This window comes from Electrophorus electricus, chromosome 8 (assembly GCF_041902795.1).
Source record: "Electrophorus electricus isolate QZ-2024a chromosome 8, ASM4190279v1, whole genome shotgun sequence".
In the NCBI taxonomy this organism is placed as follows: domain Eukaryota; kingdom Metazoa; phylum Chordata; class Actinopteri; order Gymnotiformes; family Gymnotidae; genus Electrophorus; species Electrophorus electricus.
Window position 1 is genome coordinate 27,355,881 of NC_137504.1, and position 25,642 is coordinate 27,381,522.

Here is a 25,642-nt window from a genome sequence, read left to right on the forward strand (position 1 = left end):
ACAACAAAGCTGCATTTTCAGACTTATCTATTCAGCTACCTACTTTGGAGAGTGGAGTTGAAAAGATATTTCTTTCAATGAAAAAACGTCGCTTTACTGTGGATAAAAGGGAAAAACATGAAAGATGCGTTTTATAAATGGCCTGTATTACTGTGCACTACATCTTCTTAAGCGTGAAACAACTAAATATTATTAAGATAAAATATCGGTAAAGCTTTGAATAGTGTAAAGAGTGACCATAGCTAATGAAGCAGTGCTGAGGTTTGATTTAGGACGAACTACACCAGCGGGAGTAGTACGGTTGTCTGGACTGCAACTCCCAGCCACATCATTATGAACACGTGTTACGTCATGTCAAACGCGACGGTTTTGGAATGCTGACATGGCTGCTTCCATATTGGGAACGCTGCGATTGGGTTTATGGGGTAGTACTCTCTTCATTTTAGCGATTTTAATTCCACATGTAGCCGCTCTGATCGAAGGACTTTATTGCGGAACACAGATATGCTACGACGTACTTGGAGTCACTAGAGACGCGTCCAAATCCGAGATTGGGCGTGCTTATCGACAGCTGGCCAGAAAGTATCACCCGGACAGGTTTCAGGCTGGGGACCCCGGACTCGCCGGAGAAACCGCTGAAAGTGCCCAGCAGAAATTTCTACTCATTGCGACAGCTTATGAAACTTTAAAAGTGAGTTATATTATTTATACAGTTTATTGTTTGTGCATTTGTGTGTAAGTAAGGCCGCTGTCTAAAATAATTAAAAAACCTCGGTCACCATCGAAGGTTTTATTTTTAAATTAAGCTATTGGCGCGTGGCAGTATTACCGCTTGTTCTATTCGCTGTATTATAAAACCTGTGTAACACCTGTCAAATCGTTGAACATTTCCATTATGATACTTAGCGTTGTCTGAACAATGTTGGCTCTGTTGATTTTCTTATTCAGAACGAATCTTATATTTATGATAAATGGCTATAGTTTTCCTTTATTTCTAAGTTTTAAAAAATGGCCAACAGCATCCGCTTTTTGGAGGCTCCACGGTTAAGTTCGAAACCCTGTGTGTGATAAAGATGTGACTTGTATGTTTTGCAGGATGAAGACTCACGCAGGGACTATGACTACATGCTGGATCACCCAGAGCAATACTACAGTCACTATTACACCTACTACAGGAGAAGGCTGGCACCCAGAGTAGATGTTAGGATAGTCATTCTTGTAACTGTGTGTGCAATATCAATTTTTCAGGTAGGTTTTCACCTGTGCAAGTGCTTCAGTATATATATATATATATATATATATATATATATATATATATATATATATGTGTGTGTGTGTGTGTGTGTGTGTGTGTGTGTGTATATATATAATATATATACACACACACACACACACACACACAAATATGGTTTTGATTCCTAGGGCTCCCAAAGCACTTTGCTTGCAAAGCTGCTGAAGGACCTCCTTCTGAATCATTTTGTTTTTTTGGAAATTTAGTTTAATACATTTTTTTACAACCTCTACAAATCATGTTTAACTACAATACAGTTCTATTATGTATATAGAGTGTGTTTGTATTTTCTTTTTTTTTTTACGCACCATTTTATTTTGTCTACAGTATTACAGCTGGTGGAGCAGCTACACTGAAGCCATCAATTATCTCACCACCGTCCCCAAATATCGCATCCAGGCCACTGCACTGGCCAAGCAGCAAGGCCTGTTAAACCGCACCAAAGAAAAGGGTAAGAACCGGCGCTCCAAAGAAGAGATCCGTGAGGAAGAGGAGGAGATCATCCGTGACATCATCAAGAACAAGATCGACATCAAAGGTGGCTACCAGAAACCCAATGTCTCAGACATCCTACTGTGTAGGATTGTCCTGTTTCCATACCACCTATGTGCCTATGTAGTGTGGTACTGCACATGGGTCTACCGGTTCAGTATTCGTGGAGAGGAGTACGGAGAGGGGGAGAAGCTCTATGTTATCCGCAAGCACATGAAGATGTCGCAGGCCCAGTTCGACAGCTTGGATGACCACCTGAAACAGACCTTCCTGCAGCGGCAGCTGTGGATCAAGGAGAATTATGAGGTGTGTTCAAACAGAGTGTGAGAAACTGTTGTTGGAAATTTAATACTGCCTGCTAATGCTTTTATATGCTGTATATTTTTAATACCCTATGCACAGGTTTTGACTCTGGTTACAGCACAGGAAGCACAAAAGATAGCTTTGTTTCAGGCAGCTAAAATGCTTTAACTCAATCATGCTATGAAATTTTATCCACCTGTTTTTGGTGAAGTATCAAAACCATATTAGCTGGGTAAAGCACTTTTGGATGGTAGTAATCCCATTCTGCATTACTCCTAAGTACTGAATACATGCAGAATACTACTTGTGGTCAGAACGTGCTGTGTGTAGTGGTATGCCATACGATGTGGTAAATGTTTGAGGTCCCATACACCACCCTGCCATCAGTCAATGAAGTAAAGCACCAAAGCCTTTTATTGCACCAGTATTTTAACAAGTTTCATTTACCTGACACTTTTATCCAAAGTGACTTACAATTACGTCCGAATACAACTTTGAGCATTAAGGGCCTTGCTCAGGGGCCCAACAGGGGCAAATTGGTGATGGTGAGGCTTGAACTGGCATTCTTCTGATTACTAGTACCTTAACCACTGAGCTACCACTGCTTCAGCATCAGTTGTTTATATTTTAACAACACTGTAATAAACCAGGCAAAGCTGTGCTTTCAGTCGGCTGCCGGTTGCTATTTGACCATCCTCCTGTCCTGCTGCAGGTGTACAAAGAAGAGCAGGAGGAAGAGATGAAGATGAAGATGGCCACAGACCCACGCTGGAAGCGCTACAGGAGATGGATGAAGAGCGAAGGGCCAGGCCGCATCACCTTCGTTGATGACTGACTAGTGACCCTGGCCTACATGCACAGTTGCATGTGCGTGTGCGTCCTGCTATCCACAGCCAGTCTGTGCACATGTACACGTGTGGGTCAAGCTGTACATGCTCATGTTTACAGAGGACCTTTATGTGCATTTATATCAAGACTTTCGACTGACTTTCATAGATATTCATTGGCCCTCTATGAATATTCATATTCATAGAGGGCCATTTTCCACAATCTTATGGGGGCTGTTGTAACTAAGGTCTCAGGGCTCCTGGGCTGAGGAACTCTATGGAACAGCTCAGTTTGGCAGCTGTCTGAGTTGTTAGCAATCAAAGCAGAGAGCTCTGCCTATCAGGTCATACAGGAAGGCTTACTGTTTGTTGTTAACCCATTTTGTCCCCTTATGCATCATACCAATTAAATATTATATTTTTAAAAAAGATTATTAAAGTGACTGCTAAACATGACAGGTGGGCCAAGTTGTTCTTCACCTCTAATGTTCGTGCCTGCCAAAGTTTCATAAGCAGCTGCAGTATGAATACTGATCCCACTTAACCATAATGTGGAGTAGCAAACCCCCCCCCCCGTTACAGTTCGAACATGGGATTGCAAATATTAACCCGAAAATACTGCATTCTGTTCTTTGTCTTAGAACTGAAGTGTTATGATGGAGCTAAGAGTGAACTATGGTCAATTTAAACGTGCCTACTCCTGTGATTTTATTACTCCTGTCATTTTGTTATTTAACGTGAACAGACGTCAGCGTCATAAAGAATCATCACACTCGATGACGGGGAATGGAGAGACTTTTTTTTTTTGGTCAATTATGTGACCCAAGTCCGTTAACATAAAAAAAAAACGTTTAAAAAAAAATCCAACTGTTTAATGCGACATGTGTTTTATTTTAGAAAGGCAACGCTAATGCTATCTTTAAATCTACAACATAATGTCCAATAACGGACAGCTATGAAGTAATCTATTATAGCATACTATAATAACTGATGAAAGCCTCTTAGATTGCCGTTTTCACTTGTCTATAATTATATGCCATTTTCTCTAAAATTGAAAATAGGTTTTGCGAGACCACAGATGACATATTCGGTTATTTTGACTATATATGTTTCAAAGCTTTTCAAAAATGTACAGAAACGACGGAGCGGAAGATGTGGAAACAACTAAACGTGTAGAAGAAGCGTCCGCTGGACCCTCCCATAACCGCTCCACTTTCTTAACGTCTCTTTCAGTGCGCGACATACTAGGCCGGCAACGAAACTTTAATCAGCGCTTAGGTGCTCGTTCTCACAAGTTTCTCTATAGTGTAATCGTATACAAACTTCATTCTCGGCAATTACATTTTGGACTATGTCGTCTAACTCGAATTTGACAAACATGCGTCGGTCAGTCGAACAGCTTAAACTTGAGGCCAGCGTAGAGCGAATCAAAGTAAGTGGTGGAAAGAAACCATCGGATGCAGTTTCTAGCATCACATTTCACACACGACGGGAGTTTTTTAAAACTAGGTATCGGGTACTTTTATGTCTAAATATTACTTTTATATTTATGTCCCATAATAAGAAGGGTTTGTGTAGTCCAATTTATGTCATTTTAAATTTGCGCACAGCTCTATTTTGGTAGTTCGTGAAATGTTTCCATGCAAATCCCTGTATTTGTTTACCGTTGGGAAACTGAAGATTAAATGATTTTTGTTTGGCTTCAAACAGCAGGTTCAGAATAATTTAATCAACCCCGGAACTAGTCTTTTAAATGGCAGATTGTATTTTGACATATACTAGCTCACAATATTCATATTGTATATATTGTTGCAGACAACTGAGTGAGTGACTAAAGGAGAAATGTAACTGTTCAAAACAGTCCTGCAATGATAGTAATAATAAGAAAGCAATATCATAATCGATTTATTTTCTTTCAAAATAAATTCCTGGTTGCTAATTTCTTTGTTGTTTGGTAAAACCTCTCAGTAGTTCAACCTGAAGTAACAGAACATGGAAGGCTGAGTGAAGACAAAAGCTACACATTTGCTAATAAAGTGGCTAATAATTCTTCATAAATGTGTGTACCTGAAGAGCATGAGGTGTACAGGAGAATTGTTTCCATTTTGCATCATATCAGAAACAGACTACATTGGCACTCAGTGTTTATTTAGATCTTTGTTTATTTTCAGTTTTTCACGATTGCGTGGGTGTGTACTTTGTCTAGGTGTCCCAAGCCGCAGCTGAGCTGCAGCAGTACTGTCTCCAGAATGGCAATAAAGATGCCCTTCTGGTTGGCGTGCCAGCAGGCAGCAACCCCTTCCGAGAACCTCGGTCCTGCGTGCTCGTCTAGGTGTAAGGTAATCAGCTCCTCTGAAAACACACCACAGTCAGTTCTTGACTTCACAATAAGCATGCTTCTCTCACCATCAGCACTTATACAGAATGTCAGTGGGGTCTTGTTTTAAATGTTTGTTATTACACATACAATAACAGGCTAGGTGCTTATTTAAGATTATTTTAACAGGATTACGTACTGCACATGAGAATTATTTTATCTAAGGTCATCCGTGCATTCCACCCTGGCTTGTGCATTCTACTTCCCGCTATTTTAGTTTACTGACGCTGGACTTTCTTAAAGACCACTCACAGCTGTGTGCAGGGAGTATTTTTATCCCCCAGATCTGGACGGCACATCCGGTCTGCTCTGTGCTGAGCTGACTGGAGAGGCGTGTGATTTCCGTGTGCTGAGCAGAGTCCATGCATCAACAGGAAGTTGGAGATGGGGAAAGAAACAGACAGTTGGGGCTTTGAGGGGGGTTAAAGAAATGCCATGAATGTTCTATATGCTAAAAGCTGAAGTCCACTACGGAACCTGCATTCTCTGTCTTGTAATGCTTATTTGAACATGTTTGGGTCTTTGGAGTGAGATTGCTGAATTGTCTGAAGTTGCATATAATGACTCAAAAGACAGATGTGTTTTTTTCAAGAACTCAGGAAGTATTGTCAGACTTCTGCTCTTTACCAGAACTCTGGTGTCAAACATAGTGTGACTTTGGGGTTATATTTAGTTTTGGAGGAAAGATTAGGCACTGGTTCCATTGCATCTCCTAGGGATGTGCTCTCAACACTGGTCAGCATAGGCTGAATGTTTAAAATATAGCCAAAATGAGATGAATGTTAAAAAATTCTGTCTGGTTTTTTTTTGCTGCAGGAATCATGTTGGACCTCTGGATATTTATCCTCACCCAAACCTGGCCAAACATGCAGCTCAAGTCTGTTTGCTTGTTTGTTTGTTTGTTTTTTTGATGAATGTTTATTTATTAATGAATTTATGACTCTTTATGAATATTTAGCAAATACATGTTGAAACTATGTAGCCTTCTCAGTACGTTTCCACTGCTGCATTGTTTAGTACAGAACACTGTTACTGGCCACTGCTTTTGTTGCTGTTTGCTTGATTTGGTTTGTTAATTGCTGGAGATCCTGATTCTGTCATGATGTTCATGATGCTGTTATCCTAATTGTTTGAAATTTCAGCACTGAAAAGGAGACTTTAAAACTATTTCTTAGGAAAATGTGGTTTAATTGGTCAAAGTGCCAAGTATGGAGTCAGAGCCCAACAGTTTGTGGAAGTCCATGAACTGATTTTCTTAGAATGAGAATTAAGAATAAGAGTGCAGAATGTTAGGCTAACTTTAAAGACCAAAGGGCAAGCTGTCTGCATGGCGCACAGAAAATGAAAAGTATTTTGCTCGTGATATATAAACTGATGGAATCTGAAATGGATTATTTAAACATAAATGTCTCAATAAAACTAAAATGTCTCCTCAGAAAATGTCTCCTTGCCTAATGAAGCTACAGTGACAGTCATTTATACCTATACCTGCTATTGACAAAGGCACTGTAGCCTGATCATTTGTATATATATCTTTGAGACATGATGGTATTCGTCTCTCTGATGCTCTAGTGGACACTGTTTACTGGGGACACCCCTACCCTCTCTGCAGAACCAACACATGGTTGTGATTACCCACACTGGCGCCAGGCTCCTTAACTTTATCGCCCATTGTTCCACGCCCAACCTGTGCAGGGCTGGGGTGGCGGTCCCATGTACAGCTTTTGGCTCCTACTGTGTCACCAGACATAAGAAATGAGAGTCAAGGTAATAAGAAGTAATACCTCTCCCGTTTATCTTCTGAATTATAGTGAACCAGATTCCTGCTTGAATGATAACATATATTATTCATATATGGGGGCCTCATATGAAGCAGCTGGGTGGATAACAGTGAGTTTTTAATAAGCATTCCTATCCCACAAGTACTGTGAACAATAATAACAAATAATTTTGTGATTCATGAATGCAACGTTGTATAAGAGTAGTTCCCCATGCTGATTTTTAAAAATGAATCGAGTTGTGCAATTGTAGTTCAACACAATGAACTATAGCAGAGTGCTCTTATAATCATTCACCCAAACCTTCCTGGAGCACTTTAGCTGATGCAGAGCTGCTCAAAGAAAGGAAATCCATGGTTTCCTGCTGTGGCTCAAGAAATGGCTCATATTGTAGCTGAGTACAAGGAGATAATGGAAATGACAGGAGATTAATCTGATGGGGTTTATGTTAGGTTTTCTCTGTACAGCCTATTTAGAAAATGTGGCAATCAGTTTTAACCACACTCAAGTATTATTGACATGACTTCAAAAGCTTAAAGCTTAAAGCTACTTTGTTAAAGCTATATTGTTACTTCTGTTAAAATGTAAGATGTTAAGATGTAAGATATTTATTTCCCAAAGGTATATAAACATTAAGTTTGTCTTATATTCTGTAACATTTGGAAATTGGGTGAGTAAAATTGATGGGTTGGTAAAGTCTGCTGTTTAAACATCAGAACATCAGATTTGCTGTTTTTCTGTAATGTAGGAGACTTAATTCATTGTCTCATTTAATCATTATTTATGTAAATCTCATGGGATCCAAGTTTGCTTTCTCAAGAGAAACCATAATCAACATGACAGAAGACACCTAATTTTGGACACTTACAAACACACAGGTGCAAAAACGTAATTTAAAAACAAAAGTAACATATTTTCTTTAGCTAAATTTAATATAGACCTACAACCAAAACATCTGACACTTCTTCTCTATGTAATTTGTTCATTTCAGAATATACACAGGCTCAATGAAATTAATTACCTAACTATTTATGAATATAACATTACCACATTATCAGTACGTAAGAGGTTCTACAAATGTTCTTACATATGGGCTATGCCTTGTGAAAAATGATTGTATGAAACTATAACCAGCCACTTATCCAAAAAAAGCTGCACCCTAATGCTAAATTGAACTAATCTTAACGTGTTTTGGCACAACATCGTAGTATTCCTATAATACAGCTTTTCGTGCCAGAGGTTTTCTTAAAAGTCACAACGACCACCTAGTGTAAATTCAATGTAACGCACAAATGCCTATATTCGGCATATTTTGGCCTTTTTGCCGTACCGTAGGAGAGGACCTTTGACTCGTGCTTGGCCGCTGTGTTAGACACGTGGGTTCCATGTTCGTGCAGCAATAACAACATGGCAAGTCTGACATACGAGGGTTGCAATTTCTTCAGGCAAAGACTAGTGTTAGCAACGTTGAGCGGGAAAAGAGTCAAAATCCGAAACATACGGTCTAGAGATGACAATCCCGGACTTCGAGGTTTGTTAAACACACAAATACTTTGTTTGGAGTGTGACGTCGTGAAAAAAAATGTGCGCTACCTAAGCTAACGCTAACCATCTCACTGCGTAGCGTTATGTGGCGTAGTCTTGTAAACGTTGGCTAGCTTTACGTGTTGACGAAGCACGTGAAACTTTGGCCAAATTACTCTGTATAGTAGCTTAAGACTTGATTACAGTGTTGCAAATGATTCTGGTGTGACAACGTAGCGATACATTTTGAACAGAAAATTGAACTTTCAGGATCCGAAACTTTGAGTAGAATTACAGGTGTAGCTAAGTTTCTTGGCAGGTATGCGTACGAGTGTGATGATTTTCGAAACGCGAGTCTACCTTTGTCTTTGAGTCCGTCAAACAAGTGCACCCTACGTTAACGCTAGATAGGCTAGCTAGCTAGTTATTGGCATGAGAGGTGCAGTTTATCAAGCTATATATCCGCATAGTCCGTGTAAACCAGCAACGTCCACTGCTGCCCGCTAGTGGATTGTTTTATTAAAAGCTTTTCCGTTTACGCTATTTCTGAAAGATTGATTTGACGCAAGCCACGTCTACTCCACTAACTAGTTGAGGTGACGAATACATAAATAACACGAATACATAAATAACTAAAGTCTTTCTCCTCTCAGATTTTGAAGCTAGTTTCATCAGACTTCTTGATAAAGTGACCAATGGCACCAGAATTGAAATCAACCAAACAGGTAGACCAAAACGTCTTCACGTCCTCCTTGTGCACTCTTGGATATTCCCTAATCCTTAATAGCCTCCCTATTTGAAGATATCTCCCTGGTAGAAATAAATGAAACCCCACGATTGGTGAACTTGAGCTCTGCTCTCTTCCACCTAGGAACTGTCCTGTTTTACCAGCCTGGCCTGTTGTATGGTGGTGCCGTAGAACATGAATGCTGTGCTCAGCGGTCAATAGGCTACTACCTGGAGGCCCTCATCATGCTTGCACCCTTTATGAAGAATTCTCTTAGAGCCATTCTGAAAGGGGTCACCAACGACCCCGTGGACCCCTCAGTGAGTAGTTGCTTTCGTAACCAGTTTTGCTGCTCGTGATTGGATGATTCCACTTTTTTGGCCAAGGTGAATATTTTGTGGTCCTGATGAAAGTGTTATATGTCTGCATGTGGCATACCAGTGTTTCTCCAAGGTGTCTGATTTTATGGATGTGTTTGTTGTTCTGCAGGTAGACTTAATTAAAGCCACTGCTGTTCCTCTGATGAAGACGTTTGGTATTGATGGGGAAGGTCTGGAAATAAAGGTATCAACACCAGTTGACTTTTTTTTGGAACTACTATTTTTCTATTGGAACTACCTTGAGTTAAAGCCATTCCTTTCTCCCTTGTGTTGTGTTAAACCTAAAACCAGATTCTGGTGTTGTATTGCAGAACTCCTGCCAAAGCTCTCATTCATTTCTCATTCACAAGAACTCCAATGTGTACCACGAACAGACTCAGCCAGGTTTTCTGAGAAATAGTACATCTTATGCTGAAATTAACTTTCTTTTCTATTATTGTATTTTTTACATGAGTGGTTGCAGTGACTTTGGAAAAAGCATGTTACCACATCTATTTTGTGATTGGCTTTGTACAGACTGGCCTTCAGCAGTCTTATGAGAGCCTTTTATGGTTAATGTCTGCAGGGGTCATTGGATGTAACCTTTCTCTAGTCAGGAAACAGAAAAGGGCAGTTCATAGGGCAGTTCTTTCCCTAGTGTACCTTCATAACCTTCCTTGAGATGCTTCAGGTAACGAGGTTATGTTGGCAGGATAACTTGAAGTTAGAGAGAAGTTGAAAGAGATGAATCTGAATGAATTAGGAAACTGAAGTTTATAAACGGCGTGTGTGTGTGTGTGTGTGTGTGTGTGTGTGTGTGTGTGTGTGTGTGTGTGTGTGTGTGTGTGTGTGCACGGGGTCAAGGTGGTGAGGCGAGGTATGGCCCCTGGAGGAGGCGGCGAGGTGCACTTCTCCTGTCCTGTTCGCCGTACCATTAAACCAGTGCAGCTCACCGACCCAGGCAAGATCAAGAGGATTAGAGGCACTGCGTATCCTTCTCTCATCCCACTGCGCTCTCCCATGCCTGCCCCATGTGCAGGTTATTTTACACTTTTGATCAGATTTTATCTCTGCTCGGTGCATATCTGTTCTGCGCAGGTGGTATTCAAAGTGTAGTCTGGTTACTGTCTTCTCCCTGAGCCCATCATGTCTTCTTGACCCCACGTGTCAGATACTCTGTGCGTGTGTCGCCTCAGATGGCCAACAGAATAGTGGACTCGGCCAGAAGTATCTTAAACCAGTTCATTCCAGACATCTACATCTACACGGACCACATGAAAGGAGCCAGTTCAGGAAAGTAAGTGTGCATTCTTTTGTTACCACTAGATGGCGGTGATATTTAGGATCACCTAGCTGAGTATCATTTCTAGAAGGCATATGAAGGTTTTTAGGAAAACATTTCACAAGGAATTTAATTTCAGAGGTTTGCATATCAGAAGTAGAAAAATGCCCTTCAAGTATTTAGCTTTCTAATGAATTCAGCATTGGCCAGTGTAACGTGTAAAATAGATTTTATTTTTTTTTTTTTGCTTGTCTGATCAAACTTCTTTTGGACTCAAAGCAATGTAAATTATCATATTTAAGTATTGATCATATTCATCTTAGTTTTTTTGTTTGTGTTTAAAGGTCCCCAGGTTTTGGCCTGACTTTGGTGGCAGAGACAGTGAATGGAACGTTCCTGAGCGCGGAGCTGGCATCCACACCACAGGGGCAGGGAGACCCTGTGCTTCCAGAGGAGCTCGGCAAGAGCTGTGCAAAGCTGCTTCTGGAGGAGGTCTACAGGGTGGGTGCTGCCCCTCCCTGCAAACCCTCACCTGGGCTCACAAGCATGACTGGGGCCTCCTGACTGCTGGGTTTCACACATGTGGTTTCAGGCGGCTGGGCCCACGCATGTGGTTTTCGGGCTTTGCTGAGATTTACCAGGTCATGCCAAATGAATGCAGTCATATTCAGACTGCATGACTCACAGTAATATAACAATTACAATATTGTCAATATTATTCATATGTGGAGTAGTTGTTGTTAATAATAAAAAATTAATAATAATAATAATAATAATAATAATAATAATAATAATAATATTAAAGCTATAGTTAAAAATTAGTTGTTGTTTTTTTAAAATACTGAGTTGTTCTTTAACCAGATGTCCCTTAGGCCTAAAAACAATAGAATAGAATCCCGTTGAATTCAGCTGTTTTAAGTGAGCTATTAACCATATTTGTCTTTTCGCAATATTTATTTGGACTTTTTTGTGACATCTTCAGAGACTTCACAGGCCTGTTACAAATATAAGAAGCAGTTTAATTGAAGAGATGCTTTCAGTTTTTCAAAGTTTTTCAGGAAAGGCATGCAGATCAACGAGGACACTTTGTAATATTTTGTGAAAGCATATACCTGGCATAGTGTTAGCATTGTTAATATGTACATTAGTATGACGTTCAGATTGTCTGATGCAGACTGTATGAGCCAACATGTAACATGGTGTCTGAAACTGTTCACTACCTTGTCCCCTGTTTTGAAAAACAGATCCTGAACATGGGTGCATAGAGAGAGCCAAGACTTTAGTGTGTAATTCCACAGGGAAGTTCTAGTGTCGTCTCTAATCTGTCTGAGCAGCGGAGTACTTGAAGCAAGCCCGCACACACAGAATCCTTTTAGAAGGCAGTGTGCAGTTGAGTTTATTTGCTTTTCTGTTTTATTACATGCAGACCAATGAAGGTCCTAGTGTGTCTCTCTCTCTCTCTCTCCCTCCCCCTGTTTTGGGGCCATGTGAGTTTGGTTAGTGAGGGTGATCTGGTGATTTTTATTTATTTATTTTTGTTTATTTCGACCAATATTGTTAAGCAAAACGAGGCTCTCCATTGGCTGCTCCGGGAGGCAGGGGGATTGTGGGATGAGGGGAGTTAATATTTGAAGTGGTGGGATCTTTCACATGCTTTGGCCCAACAGCTCTGTGCATGTAGAAGCAGGTTTGCCTGTTTGCTTTGTGGTTAATCAGTGCTGTGTGGCCAGTCCTTGTAGTAAACAGCTTCTGGACACAGACGCACGCTTTCCTCATGGTGGGAGCAAATGAGCTAAAGGAGCGGAATTAAAGTAAGTCCGCATCGTTTTCTCAGCATTTGAACATAACATCCTATTGGAGTTGTTTTCCTAGGAAAAGCAACAAGGTGTTTCTGTAGCTGTAGTTTGCTCTTTGGTGCTGATGTTGAGAAAGGGAAAATGGCCCGTTGGTCTGCAGGCTGCGGTAGATGTGTTTTTCTGTGATGTCGGGTGTTGTTGGCTTTTCTGGATGGACTCTCGAAAATGGACGTTGCCGTCTGAGTGTGATGTGCCACTCACAGGAGCTGATTTCTGACCAGGACAGGTGGAGTTGAACTCCCATCAGTCCCTCTCCTGGTGCCAGTATTGACCTTCTGAGGGAGATGATGCCACTTTGCACTGCAGCAGAAGGCCCTGTTTGTCCTGTATGTGTTTAGTCAACATATTGGCAGTGTTTCAGCAGGCCCTGTGTTCTATGGGAGAGTGAAGTTTGTTGGGGTTGGAGGGTGTGGAGGGGTGCTGATCTTCTCTGCGTGTTGCATTTTTGTTTTCTCCACTCTTGTTGTAGATTGATTGACAGATTATTTCTGTTAATTGGCATCAGATTGTAGCTGCTTTGTTCTGGTTGAGTGAGTTCTCCTGGCATGATGAGCACAAGACACCGTTAAACAGTGGAGCTCTGTGGGAAGGCTGGCTAATTGAATTAATTTGTTTCTGATACACTAGCAGGTGATGTGTAGCAGGGAGCACGAGAAGGGTGGGGGAATCGGTCAACTGTCATTGCAAGTGATAGGAGTCATGATATTGGGAGTCACAATCTCAGGAATCATGGATATGGTTAATGTATCTTAAATTAGGGATTAGTATAGCGTGGACATTTGAGTTAGCTCCTATCAGTGTAGTGTGAGAATGTGTGTGGGGGGGGGTGTGTAATTTGAGGGAAGTTGGGGACTTTTCCACCATGCCGTGTATGTGGCTAGTATATGCTGTTTGGCCTCATCAGCGTTGGGCCATGTTAGTATGGGGACTAAACTTCCACATGATGGACGTCCATGTTCCAGCTGAGCCTGAGAATTCTCTCATTTGGTGTAAGTTCTTGGCTATGTATGTGTGTAGAGAGAGGGAGAGAAAGCACTTGGTATATGTGAAGAAAGGTATTTCAACTCTATGTGGTGGTTTGGGGAGCAGAGTTTTATTGGTTGACTTGACAGGTTAATACTGGAATCTCTTGCTTATGTAATTGGTTTTATATATTTAAAAAGGGTTTAAAAAAAACAAAAAAAACTTCACTGATGCTTAGACTACAGAGAGAGAGGCAACCATATCGTCAACAATTTTTTTGGGTTTGTTAAAATGGTGGCTAATATCCCAAGTGCTGTTTGTCTTTTAAAGTGTTTTTTGTGTTTGTCCCATCAGCAGGAGCCATCGTGTGTAAACAACACAGCCTCAGTTCCTTTATGAGATTATGTGATTGCATCCGAGGCTGCCTGGATGATTGTGGTGTTATGGACACTAATGGGAAAACACCATTCCTAAAGTGGCTAGCATTCCTCCAACTATTAGAAATTCATTTGTCAAGATTTGGCTATTGAGAATGGCTTTATGCCCCAGGATATGTTTGGTATAACCAATGTCTGTGTCTCAGCACGTCATGACCTTCATAGCACCTGTGCTGGGGTCTTGGCACTCTCACATGTGACCCAAATACAGACGCTGTACTCTTCATTATGCTTTTGTCATTCACTGCGCCATTCCCCACCCCACAATTTATGCAACAATGTCTCCTTGTACCTGTTTGTTTATTGGTATGTGCGTTATTTGTGTAATGCTTTTGCTGATTAAATATTTTTGTAGACATGTCCTCTTGTAGTTTGATGACCTCGGATAGTCTGATGCCTGCTCTTTTATGTTCAACCATTATCTTTTTTTTTTTTCCCCCTCCCCCTCCTTCCGTCAGGGTGGCAGTGTGGACTCAACCAATCAGAGCCTGGCTCTTCTCTTCATGACACTAGGCCAGCAGGATGTGTCCAAAACTCTCCTCGGTCCCCTCTCTCCTTACACGTGAGTCTGGCGCGCTCTCTTGGTCTCATGCCTCTTGCCTGGTCTGCTTTCGCTCTTCTTTCTTCCTCTTTTGTTGCACTTTCTCTTTCCGTATGTGACGAGTTTGTTTGTTTTTTCTCAGAAAATGTATGTGTACACATCACCCTATTTGGAAAAATGCTTACCAACCTTTCTGATCGACCTGTTCAGTTGGGCCTCATTTTAGTTTGCTGTTGTGAGTTCTGTACTTTCCTAATGCTCTGGGTGACTAAAAGTATTGGCTACAATTGAGAGAAATTCCCCAAAATTCACTACAACATCCAATAAAACACTGTGACAGACAGTTGAACAACATATCTAATCAAAGCCGCAATCATGATTCCAATTTTAATAAATATTATTCAGTCTTGAGTGTGAACAGATGGTATTTTGGTTTATTTACATTTATTGTCCATGTAGAGTAGGGCTTTGCTTCATGGCAGAGATACTTAAATCTTGGAGGTCCAACTATTACTAATATTTTAGTAATTTAGTATTACTAATACTAAACCATCTCTATACCTGGAAGACAGATGGTCAATCACAGACATTTACACTGCAATTAATTACCAGTCATTACAAAATGTGGTACACAATGGCATGAACGATTACTTTGTCAATGCCCTTTCTCTGCTGAAACACTATCCTGCCCTGAAAACTGCCGTCCAACTGTAAGCACTGCTACAGCGCCTCCCACAGCTTTCGCTACTGTACTGACACACATTCACCACATCTTGCATGTCACAATTTAAAATGAATTTTGTAAAATGTTGTGTACCTCTGCACCTTGTATATTTATTCCTGTTACTATCTATATACTCACAATTGTGTAGTTTTATTCTTGTGTGGTTTCCATTATACTAAAGCAAATTCCATTATACCAAAGCAAATGGCTGACAAGTGGATAAAAGTGATTCTGATCAGAAAATACAATAGAAAGCATGTGTGGGTTGTTTTTTTTTTTTTTTTTTTTGTTCCCCCCCCCCCCCCCCCCCATTTCAAAGTCTCATTTCCCAGGTTAGGCCCAATGTTGGTCCTCTGTGTTCTTCTTGAAGCTTGGCACCATCTCGCAGATAGTGAACTGTCCATTTTCAGTTATCATGGTACCGGTGCTGTGTCCTGATCAAGTACAGTACTATGATAACTGAAGATTGGCAGTGCCAACCCGATGCCCAGCGGGAGTGCCCGAATAGAACTCTGTTGCCTGTTCCAGATCCCATTCACCAGACTCGACTTGCTTCTGGACCATGTATTATTCGTATTGTTTTAGACTCCTGTAAGCTTGTAGAACATGTAGTAGACTCTGGCCTTTACTGTCCTCCTGGTGTTCCCTATGACCAATATCTTTGAATTTCTCCCTCAACTTGCTATTTACACTCCAGCTACTCTTCTCTCCACCCTTTTGCAATAAGCATTTGGATTGGCTCCTTTACTTCCCCGCCTCATTATTATGTTTTCCCATGTGCCTCAGGCTAGTGGGAGATGCCCCTGGCACATGCTGTCCCAGGTCACTGCAGTCATGGTCAGTCCTGACGTAGAGAGCTGTGGCCAGACGAAAGCGATCTCTATACCCTCCCTCCCTCTGCCCTGCTTCACAACTATGTGGGTGTTTGCCTTCAGTGTGTGGGGGAGAGGAAGATGAGGAACATGTTATGTTTTTGTTTGAGTTGGAAACTGTAATATACTCTTGTGATGAGAGCTTTAAACCAGGGAGAAGTGTTCATGTTTGGTATTTCTCATATATTTACAAATATTTCAGTGTTTTCATTCACGTTTTTCATGTAAACTGTGGCATTCAAGAGCTTTTTTTTTAAAGTAACAGGAGATGGTTTCTTCTGCAGGATTGAGTTCCTGCGGCACATTCGGGACTTTTTCCAGATCATGTTCAAGATTGAGCCTCAGAAACCAGAGGACGAGCAGAAAGGGGGAGAGAAAGTCCTGATGACCTGCGTTGGAGTAGGATTTGCCAACATCAACAAGACACTCAAATAAAGACTCTACCTAGAGAGCACCACATACTTTCTGTGTATCATTGAAGCAGTTTTCATAATTGTTTAATTTTACCTTATGTCATTTTTATAGTGAAATATGGAAGAACTGATTGCATTTCTTTGTACCTCAGATAAAAGTGAAAAAATACCAGATGTGTGATTGTAGGTGTTTTCTCTGCTGGTGGTAAAGGGGGTTAAATGTTCATATTTTAACCTTTAGATTGGGAACCACAAAACAGCATATCCTCTTAGTAGCTTTTATTTCTATTTCTGTTTTTTTTTTTCTGTTACATATATAATATTCTGGGCAAGTGATTATATCACTTTTTTCCAAGCTGTATTCTGCCAGGTGTTGTTCAATTTGCTGTTCCATGAAGAAAACGACCAAATCTGTTTACTAACTACCAAATTCACAACTCATGATGGCTGGAACACTTCAAAGCTAGTGTTAAGAAATGATGACCCTAGCTTTAAAAAATGTACTGTGTACTGGGGGAAGGCCTGGAAGGTTCACTCTTCAATGCTACAACAGTATGCTCAGAATTGGACTCCTGGGTGTAAGCAGTGTGTAAAGCTGTCAGGCTGCCTGATGGTCTTTGGAGCCATAAGTGTTCCTAGCTAAGGCACGAATGTACAGGTATCACACACTTAATGTTGCTTGTACTTCCTACTACTCCTTACGCTAAAGTTATGGGGGGGGGGGAAAGTGGTAAGCCATGCAACTTTCATACTTCCTGACTAAAAATGGTAAATTTGCCTTTTGGTCTGGATTTCATGCCCTCCTGAGAGTTATAAATGGCCTGTTCTCTGCTGATGCTGGACATAGTACATCTTTTGATGCCATTAATCAGCCAAATTTTCTGTTGGTATTAAAAGGGTTTGCTTTAGGTTGGTTTAGGTCATACTTTCATGACAGAAAAGGTTTGCCCCAAGGATCAGTTCTTGGCTTCCTCCTCTTTATAATCTACATGTGCATTGGACAAATGATCTGTAACCATGATCTTAGCTTTCATTGTTAAGCAGATGATATTCTGAGTAATGCTTATATTACCACCTCTATAGTACATCTGTTGATAGCATGTCACTGAGCTTTGGACAAAAGCGGCAGGTAAATATTGTCAACTTTTACTATAGCCACTATAGGCTAAGCACCAACTAATATGAAAGTGTCAAACACAAATACAGCAAAAGCTGTTTCTCACTTGTGATTATCGAGAGTTGAAAGACCTTTTATTTATTTATTTATTTATTTATTTATTTATTTATTTATTTATTTATTTAACAAACTCAAGGAATACGTCTTCAAAAATATTTCACTTCTGCCATCTTTGGAATCTGAAACGTCATCCGTGTGACCTAGATTGTGGACAACTCAAGATGTTGAGAGGATGCCAAATGACAAAAGTTGCCTTTGGCTATTGTCATTAATAGCGCGGTGCGAAGTTTCTAATGTTCGTAATACAGCTAGTTAGCTATGTTTACTGTTTCCTACAATGATCTAATATCTTTCCTAACACTTGACTGGTTAACACTGTCAGTTTATTTCAGTTTTTTTTTCAATCTACAAAGTTAGCCACGCAGAAGAAAAGGTAATGCATACATTTTAAGGTTAGACACATGATTAACCTACGAAACAAAGACCACTAAAGCAAATGCTTTAGCTCAGTTAGCTAAGACTCTTAGCAAAAGGGAGCACCGCTAGATGACAAGCGAGTAAAATGAGAACTCTAACCAGTAGCTAGGTAGCTAATCAAACACCCCTGTAATAAATAATTGTTAATAGACGAGATTACTTTTGGTAATACTTTTACTTTTTTACTTTTAGCATCAGTATTCTATATAACGGCTAATATTAAAAGGTTTTAGCAGTCGGAATTTCCCATTTCTGATGACTGGGTCAGGTTGCTCTCTGGTGCAGCTTGTCTGGTTCAAATCTAAGTGGATTTCACTGTTATGATATAGAGTCTTCCCCCCCCCCCCACTGTCACTGCAGATTCATAATTTAATCAAATTCAAAAATACTTTTGTAATCTGAAGAACCAGCACTGGATAATTCACAAAATCGTGAGATTTTTCTTGATCCTTACTAAATGTCTATTTCATAATATATTTAACCATTTCTGACTATAAACATGCTAAAAACCATATTCCCTACCTTCACCAGCTCCCATATTATAATTGCCTCTTTATAGGTAGTGTTCTAAATATCTGAACAGCCTTCAATACATTCAAAAATCTGCTACTAGAGTTCTGCCACAGGAGATCTGCTCATGTTTTACTTCAGTTACACTGGTTACCTGTCTCTCCCCATATTAAATATAAATCCTCTTTCTCACATTCAGTGCTCTGCATGGGCTTCCTCTTTATAACCTTTCTCACACTCTTGGATCTTCTGGCAGTAATCTCACTGTACCTCATACTCGTCTTTCTTCTATGGGTGGCAGGGTATTTGTTGCTGTGGCCCTGAAACTGAAGTGCCCTCCCCACCCTCACACATGGATTTTAACAAGTAAAGTCATGAAAAGCAGTCTTCTCCAGACTCATTTATTCTTCAATTTATCTTCTGTCAGCACTTTATGGTGACATATTGTTTCTTATCTAGCCAGCTAGCTATCTCACTCAACTGAGCGCTAAGAGATTATCCATAATTTTCTTAATATGGGTAGGAGAGCTGCTGTTCTTTTAACTAGCAATTGCAATCCTGCCTCGGAACTACAAACCAGGCTTGTAGCTCACAGACAAAAAAAAAACAACCTAGCAGCTCATAATGTTTTACAGTTTGGACCTCTCAGAGCTGCAGCTGGCCCATGTGCTGAAAATGCTCATTTCAGCCTCCATCTCTTCTTTGTTCTTCCTCCTTCCTTGTCCAGCCTCCTCACTTCTCCATCACTTCCTGTTTTCTTCTCTCGATCTTTTTTGCATTATTCCTCTAGCCTCTTTGCTTTCTCTTTATGTTCTCCCTTCTTTTTTTATTTCAGTGCTCTCTCTCTTCTCAGTCTCAATCACTTCTGTAGTCACTGTGCTACTATGAGACACTGCATCTCTGACAGCTCAGGATTCTTGGTCATTTTTGTGGTATGTTAATAACCAGCACTGTTTTGCTTTGCACAGTGTGAAACACACACACATACACCCAGTCTCATGTTGAGCTCTGCAGTGTCCTCCAGGATCTTCTCTCTGCATGGTTTCTCCTGCTCTCCCTCCACAAAGGTGCTGAGATCATGGAGAAGCTCAACTGCCCGCTGTTTCTTCTCTCTCTCCCCATCTGATTTTTTCATGTGTGGCCCATGCCTCCTTCAAGGCCCAGATTTTGAGCTCCATCTCCTGGCAGATGGATGTGGCTTCTGTCTCCAGCCTCTTGTGCAGCTCCCTTCTCTGTTTAAGGCTGCTTAGCCTGGAGTCCTTTGCTACTGACTTAGGTTGGCACTTTCCATATTTGCACTAAAAGAGAAGGGAAGTGTTTCATGTGACACAGAATACACTTGTCTGTACACGTACAGTGCAGTTATGACATTTCTTATTATATGCCTGCCAGGTTTAAATTAAATAAAAGGGCCTATACATTCTAATACACATAGGCCAATTACAGTTCCATAGCGTTTATTAAATACACAAGGTCAAATAATCAGGGAACTATTACATTACGGGCAATATAACCTAGTTACTAGTTTTCTTTAATCTCATATAAACAGGAATGTCTTAACTGTAAACTACGTCGTTAGCTACAAGACGTTAGCAAATATTTGATAGATGCTGTAACCCACCCTAATATTCTCCTGTAATACATTCAGGATGCGCTTTGTTTTCAATATTGGTTTGGAACTGGAAAAACAAAATTCACACCCTCCTAATTAGCCTTGAAGTTTGTCACTTTTCGATAAATCACGTTTGGGCAAATACCAAAACTTATTTCTCATCTTAAATACCACAGCAGTGCTATTTCCTTTTTATAAAAACGTTATTGCGAAATTAATGTGCACTCAACCACAGAGCAGGTTTAGTGGTTTACGCCGCTATTTATTTGTTTAAAACGGCAACGCGTAACCAGTTTTCCACGTCAATGTAGTGTCTCGACTCGAGGTGAAGTCGAAAGTGTACGTGACATCATCACAAAGCTATCGTAATATACCATCAAAAATGAACATAACCGCATATTTACCCCGAAAAGCACAGGTAAAACTAAACTGCACTGGTCCCTACTGGTTTGATTACACCCACTTGGTGGCGACAGCTGTTTTACATTAAAGTGTATATATATATATATATATATATATATATATTTTAAAGTATTTGCAGGCCTATGACTCTCGTGCCAAAGTTAACAAGATGTTTACACCAATGCGGTAGAGTTTTAGTTTTACAGTTAGTTATGTAAATTGATTATCCTTGTTGGTTTAGCATCCCAGTCACATTTGACCTCGTATAAAAAGTTCTGTGCGAATGCCATGACAAAATACCATGTGGAACTTGCCATACTAAGCCTTGTTGCAAGGACCATCCCACTCTACTTTCATAAACTTACTTCAAGCTTCATATTCAAAATGCAAGCAAATGTTTTGTCGATGTTTGCCGAAATTACATTAATCCGGTTTTCACTTTTAATGCGAAGCGTCGTAGGTTAGTCGACCGAAACATGATGAACCCACTGACTTCGATGTAGACGGTGGGATTAGCATTTTTCGGAGAAGATCATGGCGGCAGCGGTGGAGGTGAGTTTAAGTAGCGGCAGCAGTGACACATCTAGCACCGGCGAGGAGGAGCGGATGAGGCGGTTGTTTCAGACTTGCGACGGAGACGGAGATGGATACATAAATAGGTATGGTTCAGCTACAGTAGGCTTGTCTTAAAGTCCAAGAACAGTGTGTATGTCGCTCACTGGCAATAAAATCAGTTCTATAGTAAATTGAAGAGCTTAGCTTCATACGTAACCTCTCAAGATCTGATCCTGCACCTTTCATTGCTTGCAAAAGTGGAGACCGAAAGTCAACAATCTTCGCCGGCGCTTTGCTCTGACTTTGTCTTCGGCAAACGTTAGTTCACTAGCGTTAGTTATTTATTGTTCTTCACAGTTACTTGCTGCAAAGAAACCTTGTTTAGCAAAGTTTATAACTAAATTAGCTTCTGTCAATGCTTTCGTGTAGTCTTACAGAAGGAGCAAAAAGCCGTAACTTTACAGGTAACTGGAATGCCAATAACTTGCTAGTTTCTAGCTTGTTAACGTTACCACCTATGGTTTAAATCTGCCTTAGAGCTAAATTAATAACGATATATTTAATAATAATAGTTAATCTTACACTAAGCAATTTAACTGCAGTTAGCTTGCCACGTTACTAGTGTTTCGTTTAATTTGTAAAGGACAGAAGTCTCTGACTAAAATGCTGTAATTTTTCAGTACTGGTATTCGTGATAGTGCTGTTTCTAAGCCGTCCCGTGTATCAGCATCCTTCACACAAGTGTCAGACATGCTTTCCTGCTTCGCGTCCTCTGTCGGATGATTCATTAAACGAGTATATGAGGGCATCACATGCAGTAAACTGTGTTTTTATATTCTGTTTATGAGCATAAAAGTGTAAAGCTTCTGATACTTTATTACATATTTATCAAGCCTAAATGGTGTGTAAATGAACGTGCTAGGAAATGAAGAAGAAATGTCAGAAATAAAGAAGAAATGCGAATGTGGTTTTTGCTGCCTTCAAGACCCTGGAATACTTCCCTAGATATTACAATTTTTTAATTACATGTTGCAGCTTATAAACTGATATTGAACATGGTGATGCCAGTTGTGATGCTCCTATACCTGCAGCCAGATCTCAGTCTTCTGCAATAGTGAGTTGGGTAACGCAGTATAGGGCGAGTTGTGTTCCTACAAGAGCAGTAATGTAAATGGATTCAGCTTTTGGAAGAGTAGAGCCAGTAATTTGTTATGCCTGTTTCACAGCTGTTTGTAGAGCTGTCTATTCTCATACTGTGGTGTTACCATGCCTGACCACGATCACTCATGTTGGGGTACTCTGAACAGTGCTATGGTAGAAGGTTATGAGTGTCCTCTTTAGAATGGCCTGTTGCTCAAGCATCTTTAAAAGTGGAAGTGTTGTTGCACCCTCATGATTGCCATGGAGTTTGTGTCCAGTTGACTTGGTCAGAGATGTACAGACCCAGATGTTTAAAGAGGTCTGTCCACTCTCTCCACTGCTGTACTATTAGTGCAGACAGGAGTATATTTCACCTCAATCCTCCTAAAATCCAGAATCATTTATTTGGTTTTTGATGGTGAGTAAATGGTGCAGCTCATCTCGGGCCTCTGTAGACTCTTTGACCTTCCCCTAGTGATGACTAGTTACACAGTGTTTGGTCCTTCAATTATATAGATTTCCTTATTGCACTGTAAGTGGGTCTTCCAGAAAAATGCTTATAAATCCTTTCATACTTTGCTTTATGTTTAACAGAAGGTTTGTTGTTAGGCTTTGTGTTTAATCCTTCTACTATTTCTGGAATGTTCTGAAGTTCCTGGGTTGGGTCCTGCTCTGATCCAATCTCCAAGTCTCATCTTGACCTCTAAAATTTCTGCTGTGCTTTCTTTCTGTTTCAAAGACAGAAAAGTACAGAACAGTTTGTGAGTAACTTCATGTTAAACAAAGGCTGTGTTAAATGCAGTTTAGCGCTGAAATGAACATGTCTTAATTGACTATAGGTAAATATTTGGGTCTTACTAAGAACCAGGTGAGAGAGTGACTTAGCAGACTGTTGCTAAACATAAAACAATCCTACAAGAATCCACATCAGTTTGATACAGCTGACATGTTTGATAATCATGAATATGTGAGGAAAAATTGACAGGATGTTAAAACCAGAAACAAAACATTAAATTATTTTTCATGTATAGTACACATTACTTTAAACTTATCTCCCCCTCCCTCTCTCCTTCCATCTTACTCCACCTCCCTCCCTTCTTTGTACCACGCCTCCAGGAATGACCTGTTAATGGTGTGCAGGCAGTTGAACATGGAGGACTCGGTGCCTGAGATCATGCGGCAGCTGGGGGCACATGAGACAGGCAGGATCTCCTTTGAGGAGTTTGCACAGCGCCGCATGCAGCTGCTCACTGAGATCCGCAGGGAGGAGGGCCAGCTCAAGCTCAGCGAATCAGAAACAAGGAAGCTCAGAGAACACATTGCTTCCTGGCCAAACAACAGTGAGAACAATCTGGGTAGGTGGACTTGACATCTAGAATGTTAAAGCAACCATAGCGTTGTTTTAATTGAGCATGTGATGTTTCTGCTGTGTAGATGATGATGATGATGATAATAATAATAATAATAATATGATTGTTTATAGTATTATAGTTTGTTTTTGTTTTGTTTTTTTGTACTGATACATAAAATATTAGTATTTGTAGTGTATTGATAAGATGTCATTTATCTAAAAAATGTTCTGGATGAATTTTTGGAAGATTGTTTGTGTTCTCATTAGTTAATAAATACAAATGTTTAGTTAATACATAAGTGTAACTACATTTTAAAATTGAGTGATTGAGTGATTTTTTTAAATTTTTTTATTGTAGGAGTATATTTTTTGCCACTGACTAAATAAACTTAATTTATTCATTATTAACTTACATTTCCTTAAAAAGAACCTTCTTGTTCTATACATCCAGACCCTGTCTGTTTGATAGTCTTGTACCTTCACCTCCTGATGCCTTTTACTCATGAGTTCTTATGACTGACATGAAAAAGTCCTGGTGTGTGTGTGTGTGTGTCTGCATGTGCGTGTGTGTGTTTGTGTAATGGCGCTAAACAAATATGTATATTTCATTATGAATATTTTATCTTGAGTGTATCCAAATAAAGTACTTGCATATTTGTGTGTGTGTGTGCATATGTTCCTCGTGTGCATTCTCAGGAGCCAGAGAGAGATGGGAGCATGACTCTGGGGCCAGAGACCTGCAGAACACAGACCTACCTTCTTCCCCTCTGGACCAGCAGCAACATTCCTCAGTACTACTGCAGAAGTTTCTAGAACAGCCTAGCAGTGTCCTGGAGCTTCCGGAAAACCTCCAGAGATTCCTGGCTCCTCTGTCAGGTCAAACCGGCCCTATGGGCGGAGGCTACCCAGACCTAGTGAACACGGTGAGTTTGGAACTGTAGTCTGCTGCTGCTGAGAGGGGGCTGCACTTCTGAGCATTCTGTTGCTTCTGTTAGACTCAATGGAAATCGAATACTTTGGTGTCTAAAAATCATTTTTGGAAAAAATGGGGATTTATTGCAAACCTGGATGGATTTACAGATTGAAAGGTTCCATATAACCTAAAGGTAGTAACTTAAGTTAGGTGTCCTCCCTTATTCTATGCCAGCCAGTTCCTAACTTGAGCCTTACAATACCTGTTCCTCTTTGTACTGGACATTGACTTGAAGGTGCAGTGTGTTTATGTGGGCAGCAGGAGACAGTGTCATAATTAGGTTTGTGTATCTGGTTAAAAATACTGTGTTCTGCAGGAATGTGTATGAAGGCCTAACAGATTGATCTGTGTGGGTGTGTGTCTTTGTGTGTGAGCAACACACACAAAGAGAATGAGTGAGGTTTCATGGGAGTATCACTAATCCATTCTTACTGTGATTCACATTTGTGGGTTTATGGGAGCTGTTAGCATATGTGTGCGTGTTATATGGGATATGCCGGAAGAATGATGGTGCCCCTGTTTGTCAAGTAAAGATTCAGTCAGCTCTGTTGTGGCTTGCAGGGTAGAGGCCATAGGTTCAAGCATCAGTGGGTGGGCTAGGGTTGGTGAAGGTGCCTTACTACTTGAATGTGAGGCCAGTTTTACTGCAAATAGCACCTTATGCCAGAACTGCTTTGGG

General features: G+C 40.4%; 4 protein-coding genes across 7 annotated transcripts in view; all 4 read left to right on the forward strand.

The window, feature by feature from the left end:
* Window positions 1-372: 372 nt before the first annotated feature.
* dnajc25 (DnaJ (Hsp40) homolog, subfamily C, member 25) lies at window positions 373-3,369 on the forward strand. Its single transcript, XM_027020040.3, has 4 exons — window positions 373-691; window positions 1,096-1,248; window positions 1,619-2,089; window positions 2,799-3,369. The coding sequence occupies exons 1-4, from the start codon at window positions 383-385 to the stop codon at window positions 2,919-2,921; spliced, it is 1,056 nt and encodes a 351-aa protein (XP_026875841.2). The 5' UTR covers window positions 373-382; the 3' UTR covers window positions 2,922-3,369.
* Window positions 3,370-4,106: 737 nt separating this feature from the next.
* gng10 (guanine nucleotide binding protein (G protein), gamma 10) lies at window positions 4,107-6,730 on the forward strand. The gene is made up of 3 exons (XM_027020041.3): window positions 4,107-4,345; window positions 5,120-5,252; window positions 6,107-6,730. The coding sequence occupies exons 1-2, from the start codon at window positions 4,265-4,267 to the stop codon at window positions 5,243-5,245; spliced, it is 207 nt and encodes a 68-aa protein (XP_026875842.1). The 5' UTR covers window positions 4,107-4,264; the 3' UTR covers window positions 5,246-5,252; window positions 6,107-6,730.
* Window positions 6,731-8,434: 1,704 nt separating this feature from the next.
* rcl1 (RNA terminal phosphate cyclase-like 1) lies at window positions 8,435-16,940 on the forward strand. 3 transcript variants are annotated; one of them, XR_003411320.3, is made up of 10 exons: window positions 8,435-8,599; window positions 9,246-9,317; window positions 9,464-9,639; window positions 9,809-9,883; window positions 10,543-10,667; window positions 10,850-10,975; window positions 11,305-11,461; window positions 14,675-14,778; window positions 16,268-16,398; window positions 16,638-16,807. XR_003411320.3 is itself a non-coding variant. In XM_027020038.3 (9 exons), exons 1-9 carry the CDS (start codon window positions 8,476-8,478, stop codon window positions 16,786-16,788), a joined length of 1,110 nt encoding a protein of 369 aa, XP_026875839.2. In that variant the 5' UTR covers window positions 8,436-8,475; the 3' UTR covers window positions 16,789-16,940. The 3 variants fall into 3 exon arrangements, 2 of the variants coding, with proteins under 2 accessions (XP_026875839.2, XP_026875840.2); XM_027020038.3 differs by lacking the exon at window positions 16,268-16,398 and having other exon boundaries at window positions 8,436-8,599; window positions 16,638-16,940; XM_027020039.3 differs by lacking the exons at window positions 8,435-8,599; window positions 9,246-9,317; window positions 16,268-16,398 and having other exon boundaries at window positions 9,497-9,705; window positions 16,638-16,940.
* A 4,514-nt stretch (window positions 16,941-21,454) lies between these two features.
* mcc (MCC regulator of WNT signaling pathway) overlaps window positions 21,455-25,642 on the forward strand; it is a 59,308-nt gene continuing 55,120 nt past the window's right edge. For both annotated transcript variants that reach the window (XR_014125093.1, XM_035527523.2), the window contains exons 1-3: window positions 21,455-21,603; window positions 23,756-23,994; window positions 24,687-24,913. Coding sequence is in view for 1 of the 2 variants with exons in the window: in XM_035527523.2 (XP_035383416.2) it covers window positions 21,479-21,603; window positions 23,756-23,994; window positions 24,687-24,913 (591 nt within the window). In the remaining variant the exon portion in view is untranslated. The remainder of the gene's footprint in view (window positions 21,604-23,755; window positions 23,995-24,686; window positions 24,914-25,642) is intronic.